Below are 14,938 nucleotides of genomic sequence, written 5' to 3'. Positions count from 1 at the left end.
CTATTTTTATTTCAAACTCCTTAGATAATTTGGCTAAAGTTGCCTCTAATTTGAAAATTTTACCTATTTTTGTGGTTAAATCATCTAATTGTTTATTATTTTGCGGCTGTACTGTCCATACTTCTGGTAGCGATATGCATGTAATCTAAATTACCATCCAACTTAAAGCTTATATCACACTAAAAACCTCCATTGTCTATCAACATATTTACACCCAGTGTTAGTCAATGTCATTCACAGTCAGTTATTTCTTATTAAATAAATACACACAAATTCTGGACTGGTACACTGTACAGTTCACATAATCTGCCAAACCAGCTGCTGTAGCACCCTGTCGATGCTGTCATGTGAGTTGTGCAGTCTTGGGCTGTGTAGCCACTTCGTATTCAGCTTTAATGCTGCTAAGTGCAAAGCAATGGAGTGTTGCCATCGGATGGCATTACAGCACACATTGTCATCGAAACTGCATTTCAAAAATCTCTGTAGTCTGCTTGTCGTCTTGTGATTTATGTGCCGAGAACGTACTCCAGTATGTGAATAAAGTCATTGTTAACCTTGTTGCTATGGCCAGCTGGTATTCCTTTTGCTAAAGATCGTGCCAATCTAAACTGTTTGGGTTTAATTAAAGCCGCAGTCCCTTTAGTTTGAATAATTTTGCTGTCATTTGTACTGTTACAGTGTTTATATTTACAATACAGTTCTTGATAGCATTTTTACTTCAATGACCCTAGACAATGATGTACATCTTCCCATTTTTTGTAAAATTATAATTTTAATTTCTTGTTATAGCTCTCTTATTTTACTTCGTCTCACCTGTACCCTTCTCTTAGGACAACACATGAGGTGTTTTTCTTGTTGTGGATTGATTTTAAGTGATCAATATATTCCAAGATGCCAAGCTTTTACTCTTTCCCTGTAGTAACAGTTGCCTTCTTTTCTTAATTTCCTGCTCATCATCTCATTTACTCTTGATGTTATTGTGCAATGCCAAGTATTTGACCACTGACTTCTTTTCCAATTGCAATGGAGAGAAGCCTATAAAAGAGCTTCCACATTTAAACAACTCACTACGAAATCACAAAACACCATTTCTGTAATTCTTCTGTATTCAAATAAGTTATCAACTCACAATTGCTGATTAACAAAGCTTTTCAGACAACATGTTCATACATGATGCTTCAGTGCTTGACCAAAACCATAAGTTTGTATTTAACTTGAGAGAGTACAGCATAGAGTCTATATAACAACATTCTTCTTTGGAGGCCTTCGCACTCCCAAAATATGCCTGCAAAGTGGAAGTGACCCGTCATTGGCCACTCCAAATTACACATCCGTCGTCGCTTTCTGCAGTGTGACCATATTTTTGTTTCTCGTATCTACCCATGAATTCTAACAAACCTGGGCACAGTAGATGCTCTTTATGGTACTGCTAATGAAAGTTAAATTTTTCATATGTACATCTTACATCAGTGTAGTAAAAGGGAAGTGAGATGTGTTGCTATGCTTTATAGCAACATGTTCCACTACATCACACACACAAACTGTGGCCAAGTGAAAAGAGCTTGTGGCTGAACCACATGCTTGCATTCCTCTCATGTGAACATGATAATTCATTAAAGTGACTGATATCTTCATAAAATATGTAGCAATTTTCCAACTTTCTGCAATATTCCATTTGTTTTCCTCTTCTCATCTTAAGTTATTGACTAGAAAAATATTGATCTAAAACCTTTTTTTTCCCCTTTTGTCAGTGATAAAAATTTACTGATTTTAATACATTATTTATGTTTTGCTGTAAGTTTCATTCACTCGTAACATAACTCAAGAACAGTTGTTTGTAATTGTGATTTCCCGTTTCAGTGTGTAAAGTTGCTATTGTCGAGACAGTGTTGATTTACTTTATGACGTTCTTCATTTCCAGTTTCTTGCAGACAGACAATGTGTATAGGCACTGTGTGTGAAATAGTTTAATGTGCTGAAATATGTTAATGCCATTTGCAGCTTAGTGATGTGTGTAAGCTTACATTTCATATTTGTTTTAGGCATATGGTGTCACACCGTGATAAAGCGGTTGCTTGTGAAGAATGTGGTGAAGAATTTCCAGATGGTCGTGCACTCATCAACCATCGTCACAGTCATAACCGAGACAGTTCAGGACGTCAGTTTGCTTGTTTACAGTGTGGAAAAACTTTTGGTTCTCGTAGTAGTCAGCAAATTCATGCCAGAATACACACTGGAGAACGTCCATATGGATGTAGGTACTGTTGGAAAGCTTTTGCGGATGGGGGAACTCTCAGGAAGCATGAAAGGATACACACTGGAGAAAAGCCTTATGCATGTCCAATTTGTCCACGAGCGTTTAATCAGAGGGTAAGGCTTAATTATCATAATTTGACTGCTCTTATTTCCAGGTGATTGAAAAGTTATAGAGACATCACAAAGATGCATTCTTGAGTCATTTTATTATGAAAATCTACTCGGTTGTTTACCTGTAGGCTGTGTTATATATAATTTGATGTAAACTAGAAGAGTAGGTGTGTGGGAGGGCCTGATATGCTGCTTGGTCATTTAAGTTACAACTGAAATTGGTAAAGGAAGTGATTTACCTGAATACAAAGAGATACATTTGGCTTTTGAGTCATTGATGGGAGGGAATCGAGGGAGGTTGGCCATATTCATGAAACTGTAAAAGCTTAAAAACTGTTTGCATGCCTTCTGAACACTGCTTGTGGTAAATGCAAAACTCCACACGTCAATGCTGACTGCTACATTGTATCCAAGTCATCAAAGATTGATCAATTTAATGGTGTACTACCATCTTAATAAATTAAGGGCAAGCAAACTTGTGTTTACCACAACATTTCAGCAGACTCTGCTGTATAAGGTAGTCTGAAACAGCTGGTTGATAAATGGCCCTATGTCAGTGATTGGCACTCTGAATCGCTTAACTTAAAACCCTGACTTATCTCATTTTTATTTTTTTGACGGAAACTTAAAATTCTGAGTATATTCGGGCAACTTCAGAACAGACCCTTGAAAAAATAAAACCCCACTTATATCCATTTCATTGCTGGTAGTTACGTGTTCAGTCACCAGAGAGCATCTGGTACTACATTTGTAGCTTGGCTGTCGTGTTTTGATTGATGTGGTTGCCACTAGATATTGTGTTTAGTGTGTGCAGCTTTGGATACTTGACAACAAAACACATGCTTTCAGACATCTGTATTGTTGTTTAGGCAGTGCTTTCAAAAAAGGATAGCTATAGTGATCCTGAGTTTGACATTGAATTTAGTGGCTAAGAAAGTCTACATCTACATGACTACTCTGCAATTCACATTTAAGTGCTTGGCAGAGGGTTCGTCGAACCACAATCATACTACCTCTCTACCATTCCACTCCCGAACAGCGAGCGGGAAAAACGAACACCTAAACCTTTCTGTTTGAGCTCTGATTTCTCTTATTTTATTTTGATGATCATTCCTACCTATGTAGGCTGGGTTCAATAAAATATTTTCGCATTCGGAAGAGAAAGTTGGTGACTGAAATTTCGTAAATAGATCTCGCCGTGAAGAAAAACGTCTTTGCTTTAATGACTTCCATCCCAATTCGCGTATCATATCTCCCCTATTACGTGATAATACAAAACGAGCTGCCCTTTTTTGCACCCTTTCGATGTCCTCCGTCAATCCCACCTGATAAGGATCCCACACCGCGCAGCAATATTCTAACAGAGGACGATCGAGTGTAGTGTAAGCTATCTCTTTAGTGGACTTGTTGCATCTTCTAAGTGTCCTGCCAATGAAACGCAACCTTTGGCTCGCCTTCCCCACAATATTATGTATGTGGTCTTTCCAACTGAAGTTGTTCGTAATTTTGACACCCAGGTACTTAGTTGAATTGACAGCCTTGAGAATTGTACTATTTATCGAGTAATCGAATTCCAACGGATTTCTTTTGGAACTCATGTGAAGAAGAATGTAAAGTTACTTCACTAGCTGGGTGTATACGACCTGGGACAACTGGGAAAAACCTGGGAATTTTTTTCATCTGGGAGAAAACCAGGAAAAGCCTGGGAATTTTTTAGAATTACGGGAAGTTTTCATTCTTTTAGTTTTCAGTTGAATTTTTGTGATTTTGACTGGTAAGAACCGATTCTCTAACAAGGGATATTACTGTATCCCGCTACTGCAGAGTAATATTGCAGCAATAAAACATGAAAGAGAGAGAAAAAAGAAACGACGAAAATACAGCTTAAATTGCAAAGGAAGTGTGCCATATACAGCAACAAAGTGCTCATACAAGCGTCTGCCAACAGCAAAATGTGTCAAAGGCTTTAGGAAGACTATGCTATGCTTCATAACGACAAATTGCCTCCAATGAACATAACGTCACAACTGTTTATATGTGCAGTTGAGTCACGTACGAGTAGTATCTTCTCGCACTTCTGGCTATAGAAATGTGGCTGTTGGCTGTGTAAGCAGTCGCAGCAAGCAGTTAGATGCAACTAGGAAAATTTTTACTGCCGCTTCCAAGCTGCCAGATTCACGCATGTGCAGCAGGCCCAGATCTAGGAGTGGGGGTGGGGGTGGGGGTGGGGGGTAAACCAATGTATCTGGCCCGGGTGACAATTTCAGGGGGGTGGGGGTGGTGTCACCAATTTCCTATTCTTGAAGAGAACAAACCTCGTTTCACGAAGCGCCTAGCATCCAGCGCATGTTCGTTTATCGATTACTCACACACATGATTTTGAAACACATCCCTGTTGGTTTTTGAACACATCCCTGTTGATTTTTGAACACACTAAGTTGATTTTTGAATGAATCATAAGTTGATTTTTGAATGCATGCATAGTGTATGTGATGTCTCTGTCAGGGGGACCCTTGTCACATCTAGAAATAAACTTTCCTGCTGGCAATAGGGGATGGTGCTATACGAGCTGAGTGGAGTAAAGCCGAATGAGTGAACGCCAATCGCTGTCTGATTATGTGGTTGATTGGGTTTGCGAATGATCAGCATTGTTATAATTACTAGTGAAATCCATAGATTCAGACTACCAGAGTGTATATAAACAACTAACAGGAATAATAGGTAAGAAAGATTATGCATTATCTTCTTGGTGTATCTAAGAAAATAAAATTTTGACAGAAAATTTTTGGCCAGATCGCTGCGCTAGTAAGGGCCAGTTGTACAGTACCTGGCTAGCAGCCGATTAAGTTCTATTCTGGAAGTAGTGCGGAAAACATGTTGTACGAACTAACCAGAGAATAATCACAGGATAATTAAACTGATGATTCTGGCAGTGTTAGTGAAGTTAATGGGCAAATAAGTTTTGACAATGGCAGCAATAATTCCAGAATTAGTGATGACAAGATTGTTAGTTAGAACAGGGAAGAAGAAGAAACGGAGACATCACACAAGTTATGGAAGAATATGACGATTCCAAATTTATGTAAAAACTTAATAATACTGCTTTTTGATCTCATGTTCGAGAAACTGGAGCATATGAGTGAAATGTGGAACTATTTCCTAAGATAAAGCTTTTTGCTTGTAGCAGGCCTAAGAGGCATTTTATGTTGGTCTATGTGAATTATATTCTGTTGTGTTATAAACATGACCATTTGTGTCAAAACAGTCTCATTTATTTGGTGTGTGTTACAATTGCTGCAATATTAGAAAGACATATTTTGTTTTATCTAGCAGACAGTGACAAAATAGACATAATCAGATTGAGAAACCACACCAGTCTTGGATACTATTTGTTTTAACAGCTTTTGCAGTGTTAGACGTCATTTCAATTTGTCATGTAGCAAAATGCTTGATGAACTTTGATGAGGTAATAGATTCTTTCAAAGAAAGGAAAGCATGCCATTTAAAGCTGTAGAGAGAAAAAAATGATAGGAGCTAAGGATTGAAGAAATGTGTACTGTCTTGCTTGTCTTTATTGGTTAAATGTATCTTATATTTAACTTTATGTCACACAAAACAGCAAGTTATTAGCTAATAGGCAATAAAGAGTGCAAATTACCTAAAGAGTTCTTGTTCTTCCAAATACAAATAATCCCGTGAAGAGGTGTGGCACTACACTTTTGGCACACTTAAGACCAAATAACATGTCTTACATTTCCTTGAACACATGTTTTATTTATCAGACTCTTCAGAAAGATGTGCGTTACAAAATGGACATATTTTTGAAAATGCAATTTTTTTAAAAAATTTTGGCATCTTACCTCAAACGCTCAAGGGGGGAAGGGCAGAAGGGGGGGGGGGCTCTATCTAGTGTTGCCCGGTTTGGAAATATCATAGATCCAGGGCTGGCGTGCAAAGCAGTCTGAGTTATAGTGGGGAAGTGTGTATTCTCCAGATGACCCGTATTTACATTTAATGATTTTGCTGTTTCCTCTTCATTTACTGCTCTCATATCAAATGAGAACAAAACAGATTTCTGTGGCCAGGAGCTATCAAGTGAATTAAAATACATTCATGTAACTATGGGAAGCTAAAATATGTTATTAGTTTCAGATTTTATTTTATTTCCACCTTTCTGACAGTCAATCATTAATCGCCTTGCAGACCAATGAAGTTATTTTTGTTGGTTTACTAAAGAAATTTGGCTTTTATTAATCTTTTCCACTGAGGCAGTCAATGTATTTGAAACGGAGTGTTTAATTCCACACTTTTGGCTAGTTTCAACTGTTCCACTGCGTTTCAAGTGCACATTTTCATCTTCTAGCATGTATGGCATTATGCCATAATGAAGAAACAAACATGAATTAATACAGTACTGATACTCCTAGAAAATTTACATTCCGAAAACAACGGTGAAAAGCTTAATATCAGGTTGAGGCCTATTTCATTGGGAATCTGGACATAATAATGTGCACTTTAAGTATGCACTTTAAATGCGCACATTTTAGTATGGTTCACGAAATTCCAATGGTCTTGAAGTGTCCTCTGATGTCGTTTTTTCTTTTATGACATAATTTAAGATCTTTTAATGTGTTACATGCAAGAACATACAGGCTTCCTGCATCACCATAGCTGTGCAAGTGCAGTGGTGCCTGTTATCTGGAACTCTATGGCAACTGCTCAAACAAACCTGTTTCTAACAGGTTGTGGGAAAATATTGTGAATGGTGGTTTGAAAAGCATTACTGTCAAAGTAAATTTCCTTTTACACAAGTTGAACTATGTGCGAGAATGTACATTGAATTTCTTAAATCACAGAGCATTTGACTCCCATTTAAAAATCAACTCTTTGATGACTAGCCATTTAGAATAATTTCAAGCTCAGAATATCAGACATTTATGTTGAACAATGGAAAATCCAGGATGGAATGTAACAATATTAGAGAAGGAAAGTTGCTACTCACCATGTAGCAGAGATGCTGAGTCGCAATAGGCACAACAAAAAGATTCACACAATTATAGCTTTCGGCCATTAAGGCCTTTGTCAGCAATACACACACACGCGCACGCACAAATGCAAACGCAACTTGCACACACGTATGAAGTCTGAGATAACTGAGACCACACTGCGAGCAGCAGCACCAGTTCATGATGGGAGCGGCGACTAGGTGGGGGTAAGGTGGAGGCTGGGGCGGGGAGAGGGAGGGATAGTATGGTGGGGGTGGCGGACAGTGAAGTGCTGCAGTTTAGACAGAGGGCTGAAGCGGAAAGGAGAGAAATTAAAAGACTGGCTGTGGCGGTGAAATGACAGCTGTGTAGTGCTGGAATGGGAACAGGGAAGGAGCTGGATGGGTGAGGACAGTGGCTAATGAAGGTTGAGACCAGGATGGTTACGGGAACATAGGATATATTGCAGGGAAAGTTCCCACCTGCGCAATTAAGAAAAGCTGGTGTTGGTAGGAAGGATCCGTAGGGCACAGGCTGTGAAGCAGTCATTGGGATGAGGGATATCATGTTTGGCAGCGTGTTCAGCAACAGGGTGGTCCACTTGTTTATTGACCACAGTTTGTCGGTGACCATTCATCGGGACGGATAGCTTGTTGGTTGTCATGACTACATAGAATGCAGCACAGTGGTTGCAGATTAGCTTCTAAATCTCTGGGTGCCACCCCTCCTTCCACAATTACCTCCACCTGTTCAGATTCCGCCAATCCTTAGCCCTCACCATCATAGTCCTACAAAACCATATCAACCACACCCGATGCTCCTTGCAGTACCTTCTCTCCATCCGCAAATTTCTCCTGCTATGTAACCCCAAATTTTTGGAACCCATAACACACATTGAAACTCAGGAACTTGAGCAACATGCACAATGCCACCTCAAAAAGCTCTCCATCCTTCTCACTTCCTATTCCTACCTCAGAGTGCCACTGTCCACCACCTTTACAACAACCTCCAAACCTCCCCCACGTCCCCTCATAGCTGACAAACCCTGTCTCACAGACCTACTACACTTACCCCACCCTCCAAACTCCCTCCCACCACCACACAGAACCCAGAACCTAAACAGACCCGCAACGGCAGTCATGAACCTTTCCTCCAGAAGCCTTAGTCCCACAGAAGTATCAGTCCTTTCCAAAGGCCTCACCTTTTGCCTCACTCCCAAATTCAATCATGCAGTACTTGTTGAAGACCTTTTCTCCTTCTCCCAGTCCCTACCGTGGAAACACTTTTTCGCCACAAACCCGACCAGCCGGACTCAACCAAAGACCAATATTGAACCTTGCCTAACTAAGTTCACTCCTCTATCCAACTATGATCCACTCCCACTGCCTCCAACCCCCCCCCCCTCCCCCTGTTAACTTTCCAGAGTTTCTTAACATCAAACCTTGCCTCACCATCATTCCCCAAATCCCTCAAAATGCAAACTAACCTTACATCCGCAGAAAGAACTGCGGTCTACCATCTAAAAACTGATCCCGACCTTATAATCCTACCTGCAGACAAAGGCTTCACCACTGTTGTTTTGAACCGCAAGGATTACCTGGTGGTAGGACTCTGTCAGCTGTCATATACTTCCACCTACTTCCCAGTAATCCAGCAGGATCTAGTCATTACTCAAATCCTTAGGCATCGAAAAAAGCATGCGAAGTTCAGAAGAACACGAATTCCCGAAGATTGGCTAAAATTTACAGACTCGCAAAATTTGGCACGGACTTCAATGCGAGATGCCTTTAATAGGTTCCACAACGAAACATTGTCTCGAAATTTGGTAGAAAATCCAAAGAAATTCTGGTTGTATGTAAAGTACACAAGCGGCAAGACGCAGTCAATACCTTCGCTGCGCAGTGCCGATGGTACTGTTACCGCCGAGTTATTGAACGTAGTTTTCCGAAATTCCTTCACCAGGGAAGACGAATGGAATATTCCAGAATTTGAAACACGAACAGCTGCTAGCATGAGTTTCTTAGAAGTAGATACCTTAGGGGTTGCGAAGCAACTCAAATCGCTTGATACAGGCAAGTCTGCAGGTCGAGATTGTATACCGATTAGGTTCCTTTCAGATTACGCTGATACAATAGCTCCCTACTTAGCAGTCATATACAACTGCTTGCTCACTGATAGATCTGTACCTACAGATTGGAAAATTGCGCAGGTCGCACCAGTGTTTAAGAAGGGTAGTAGGAATAATCCATCGAACTACAGACGAACAATCATTGACGTTGGTTTGCAGTAGGGTTTTGGAGCATATACTGTATTCAGACATTATGAATCACCTCGAAGGGAACGATCTATTGATATGCAATCAGCATGGTTTCACAAAACATAGTTCTTGTGCAACGCAGCTAGCTCTTTATTCACACGAAGTAATGGCCACTATCGACAGGGGATCTCAAGTTGATTCCGTATTTCTAGATTTCCGGAAAGCTTTTGACACCGTTCCTCACAAGCGACTTCTAATCAAGCTGCGGGCCTATGGGGTATCGTCTCAGTTGTGCGACTGGATTCGTGATTTCCTGTCAGGAAGGTCGCAGTTCGTAGTAATAGATGGCAAATCATCGAGTAAAACTGAAGTGATATCAGCTGTTCCTGATCTATATAAATGAACTGGGTGACAATCTGAGCAGTTCTCTTAGGTTGTTCGCAGATGATGCTGTAATTTACCGTCTAGTAAGGTCATCCGAAGACCAGTATCGGTTGCAAAGTGATTTAGAAAAGATTGCTGTAAGTCCACTAAAGCGATAGCTTACACTACACTCATTCGTCCTCTGTTAGAATATTGCTGCGCGGTGTGGGATCCTTACCAGGTGGGATTGACGGAGGACATCGAAAGGGTGCAAAAAAGGGCAGCTCGTTTTGTATTATCACGTAATAGGGGAGAGAGTGTGGCAGATATGATACGCGAGTTGGGATGGAAGTCATTAAAGCAAAGACGTTTTTCTTCACGGTGAGATCTATTTACGAAATTTCAGTCACCAACTTTCTCTTCCGAATGCGAAAATATTTTGTTGAGCCCTACCTACATAGGTAGGAATGATCATCAAAATAAAATAAGAGAAATCAGAGCTGAACAGAAAGGTTTAGGAATGGTAGTGAGATAATATGATTGTGGTTCGATGAACCCTCTGCCAAGCACTTAAATGTGAATTGCAAAGTAATCATGTAGATGTAGATGTAGATGTCCATAAACCCAACCACCCAGGACTACCCATTGTGGCCGGTTACTGTGCCCCAACTGAGAGAATCTCTGCTCGTAGACCAGTACCTTCAACCTATTATCTGGAACCTATCCTCCTATATAAAAGATACCAACAATTTCCTCCACCAACTTTCCACAGTTCCTGTCCCTTTACCACACGGAGCGCTGATTGTCACTATTGATGCCACCTCCCTGTACACTAATATTCCTAATGCCCGTGGCCTTACTGCTATAGAACTCTACCTTTCCAGACACTCTATGGATTCCAAACCAACAACCTCCTTCCTAGTCGCAATGACCAATTATATCCTCACCCACAATTACTTCTCCTTTGAAGGCATTACCTACAAACAAATCCAGGGTACGGCTATGGACACCCGCATGGCACCATCCTATACCAACCTATTCAGGGGCCATCTAGAGGAATCCTTCCTAAAAACCCAGAGTCCTAAACCCCTCACCTGGTTTAGATTCACTGATGACATCCTTGCTATCTGGGTTGAAGGTGAGGACACCCTATCCAGAACCTCAACAACTTCTCCCCCATTTGCTTCACCTGGTCCTACTCAACCCAACAAGCCACCTTCCTAGCTGTTGACCTCCACCTCTGAGATGGCTACATCAGTACCTCTGTCCATATCAAACCTATTAACCACCAGCAATACCTGCACTTCGGCAGCTGCCACCCATTCCATACCAAGAAGTCCCTTCCGTACAGCCTAGCCACCCGTGGTCAACGCATCTGCAGTGACAAGCAGTCCCTCTCAAAATATACCGAGGGTCTCAGTGAAGCCTTCACTGAAGCTAATTATCTTCCCAATCTTGCACAAAAACAAATCTCCCTTGCCTCATCTTTCCAGTCTCCCACCAACTCCCAAAGTCGCACAGTCCGGCCACAGAAGAGCATTCCCCTCGTAACTCAGTACCATCCGTGACTGGAGCAACTGAATTACATTCTCTGCCAGGATTTCGATTACCTCTCTTCGTGCCCTAAAATGAGAAATGTCCTGCCCATTATCCTTCCCACCCCTCCTACAGTGGTATTCCGCCGTCCACCAAACCTTTACAATATACTTGTCCATCCTTACACAACCCCTGATCCCAATCCCTTACATCATGGCTCATACCCCTGTAATAGACCTAGATGCAAGACCTGTCCCATATATCCTCTTACGACCACCTACTCCAGTCCGGTCACTAACATCACCTATCCCATCAAAGGCAGGGCTACCTGTGAAACCAGTCATGTGATTTACAAGCTAAGCTGCAACCACTGTGCTGCATTCTATGTAGGCATGACAACCAACAAGCTGTCTGTCCGCATGAATGGCCACCGACAAACTGTGGCCAAAAAACAAGTGGACCACCCTGTTGCTGAACACGCTGCCAAACATGATACCCCTGATCTCAGTGACTGCTTCACAGCCTGTTCCATATGGATCTTTCCCACCAACACCAGCTTTTCTGAATTACGCAGGTGGGAACTTTCCCTGCAATACATCCTACGTTCCCGTAACCCTCCTGGCCTCAACCTTCGTTAGTCACTGTCCTCACCCATCCAGCCCCCTCCCTGTTCCCATTCCAGCACACACAGCCATCATTTCACCGCCACACCCAGTCTTTTAATTTCTTTTTATTTCTCTCCATTCCAACACTTCCTCCCTCCCCCCCACCCCTCCTCACCTTCTCTTCAACCCCTCCGTCTAAACTGCAACACTTCCCGTCTGCCACCCCCACCATACTATCCCTCCCTTCCCCGCCCCAGCCTCCTCCTTACCCCCACCCAGTCGCCGCTCCCGTCATGAACTGGTGCTGCTGCTTGCAGTGTGGTTTCAGTTATCTCAGACTGCGGACGTGTGTGCAAGTTGCATTTGTGTGTGTGTGTGTGTGTGTGTGTGTGTGTGTGTGTGTCTATATATTGCCGACAAAGGCCTTAATGGCCAAAAGTTATAATTGTGTGAATCTTTTTGTTGTGCCTATCGCGACTCAGCATCTCTGCTATATGGTGAGTAGCAACTTTCCTTGTGAGACATTTATGTTGTTGTTATGAGCAAATTGATGTAGTGCTACAGGAAGCCATCTCTCCTCTGTGGTAGCTAATTTATTTGTGGAAAACTTCGAGGACAAGTCACTGAACTTGGCTAAAAATTTTACTGGTTCATTTCTGTTATATATCTTAAAATGTAACACACACAAAAAAGATCAGCTTTATACGTGAAAGCTTAGCTTCCGTTGTAGCTTATTAACCTTAGAGTCCAATATGATTTGTGAAAGCTTTGCTTTTCTTATAGCAACGGTATGTATATTAATTTAAAACATTAACTTTTCCTGTTTGTGTGTTCGCGCTACGTAACAGCGATGTTGCTATTGGCTGACTACATTAAGTGTCCTAGGTTCTGAATATTCGCCGTCATCTGCTGGCGAGATCATGTGACATAAGCTATGACTGGCTTACCAAAGCGCATCGCAATCTCGATTTTGATGGTTCGGAAAGTAACGTGTAGTGTTTGTTGAAATTCGAATTTATACATTCATAATACAAAAATATTGAGTGTACATGTTGCTGCACATAAAAGATCTTTCCAAAAGGAGAAATATTTTCACCTGGGTAATTCGGGAAAAATCCAGGAATTTGTTTTCCTTGTCCACGTATACACCCCCACTAGAGACTGAAAGTGACAACAGTTTGTCAGTTGATCAACAAGTGCTTGCCAGCAGTACGCAATAAATACATCAACTGTGCTCCAGCCAGCGCCTCCAATATTTACGTTCATAGGAAACTTGTGAAATACATGGTTAGACCTCATAGCTACACAGAAAGTAAAAAATGACTTCAAGTTTCAGAATATTTTAGTCAAAGAACAGTGCACGAGTACACTCGGGATTTTATTATTGGTGATCTTCAAAATTTTATAACTCATTATTTTGAGCTTTAAAAGCTGTCTTTATATGTCTGTGTGTAATGTCATTCATTATAGGATGTTTTTCAGTAATAAAAGAATATATTATTTTTTGGTACATAATTCAGGAAAAAAAATTAAGTTAAGTGGTTAAGGCACACTTGATGGATTTGGATACAACCTTGTTTTCGGAGATTACGTTCTCATGTACATAATGCATTCTGTATGGAGAGAAAGTTATTTAAACTTGACAGTGTATATTGCAATGTAATGAGAAGTAACCACAAAATGTTAGAAACTGTTATCAGCACTGCCGAGCTGTAACATTCCCAAACCTTAACCAAGCAGAACACGTACAGATAGGGACAATAAAAATTATTTTACTTTATTGCCAGTTTAGGTGTTACTTTTTGCCTGTTTTGTTGTTATTTTTGCTAATATTGCGCCTTTTGTAATATCCAGGGGCCAATCGTAAATCACAATGACTTCAGTATAATTGTCCTTGAATAAAAGTGTCATTTCTGTTCCTCTCGTTGCATATTAATTTCAGTTATCTTCTATAGTATACTGTATCAGTCCTTTCTGTGTAGTAATTACTTGGTAACATCTTGATCACTAAATACTGTATTTACAATGTTTTTCGAGTATTCATCATCAGATAACTGTGATAATATTTACACAAAAGGCAAATTAGAAGAGCTTATATATAAATGTTACAAAACCAATATATCAGGAACAGAAATATGTATTGAGCACAAGAACTTACAGTAAACTTAGGAAATCTCATACAAGTGAGCAGACAAGAACGATGTACCATCTCATGTGCAATGGCCATTAGGTGTATTTGCAAATGAAGTGATTCTGAGATTCACATTCTAGACTGAAGGCAGCAGACTCAAGGGCTTTATTATTTCATCTTGGTGCCAGATGATGTTCATCTCAAAGATCAAAATATATCAGGACATAGCATTTATAATACATAATCATAAATATCCCTCACCACATTACCTCTGTTTTTTATAGTAAGAGTCATATCGTCAATGAAAAAATAACACATTGAATACATTATGGGTAAAACCTGTTGAGGGACAAATACAAGGAATATACAACGTACTAGGCACAATGTCCAAATATTCCATCGAGAAAGAGAAATATTTTCCAACTGTGTTAGAGTGTACTGGGGATGCGTAGAGATACCGGGAGGAGTGGGGGACTGTATTAGGGTAGGGGGCAGATGAGACAATTGCTGAATTAGTTGTAATTAGTTGAGGGTGGTGGGAGGATAACAGGAGGAGGAGAGTAGGAAAAGATGCAAGGGAGAGTGGGGGAGGAGGGAGTGGAGAACTGAGGAACTGGAGGGAAGAGTAGCATGAAGGAACGAAGAGAACAAAGGAAGAAGGAAGGTGGCAGAGGAATGTTACTCCAGTGGTATA

General features: G+C 40.8%; 1 protein-coding gene across 3 annotated transcripts in view; it reads left to right on the top strand.

The window, feature by feature from the left end:
- Positions 1 to 14,938, top strand: part of LOC126198368 (zinc finger protein 16) — a 128,855-nt gene that overhangs the window by 77,018 nt on the left and 36,899 nt on the right. For all 3 annotated transcript variants that reach the window (XM_049934717.1, XM_049934715.1, XM_049934716.1), the window contains exon 6: positions 2,043 to 2,370. In XM_049934717.1, the coding sequence (XP_049790674.1) occupies positions 2,043 to 2,370 (328 nt within the window). The remainder of the gene's footprint in view (positions 1 to 2,042; positions 2,371 to 14,938) is intronic.

The sequence above is a fragment of the Schistocerca nitens genome, chromosome 1, assembly GCF_023898315.1.
Source record: "Schistocerca nitens isolate TAMUIC-IGC-003100 chromosome 1, iqSchNite1.1, whole genome shotgun sequence".
Lineage (NCBI taxonomy): Eukaryota > Metazoa > Arthropoda > Insecta > Orthoptera > Acrididae > Schistocerca > Schistocerca nitens.
The sequence above is the reverse complement of the archived record's forward strand: the minus strand, read 5'-3'. Positions and strand labels throughout refer to the sequence as shown.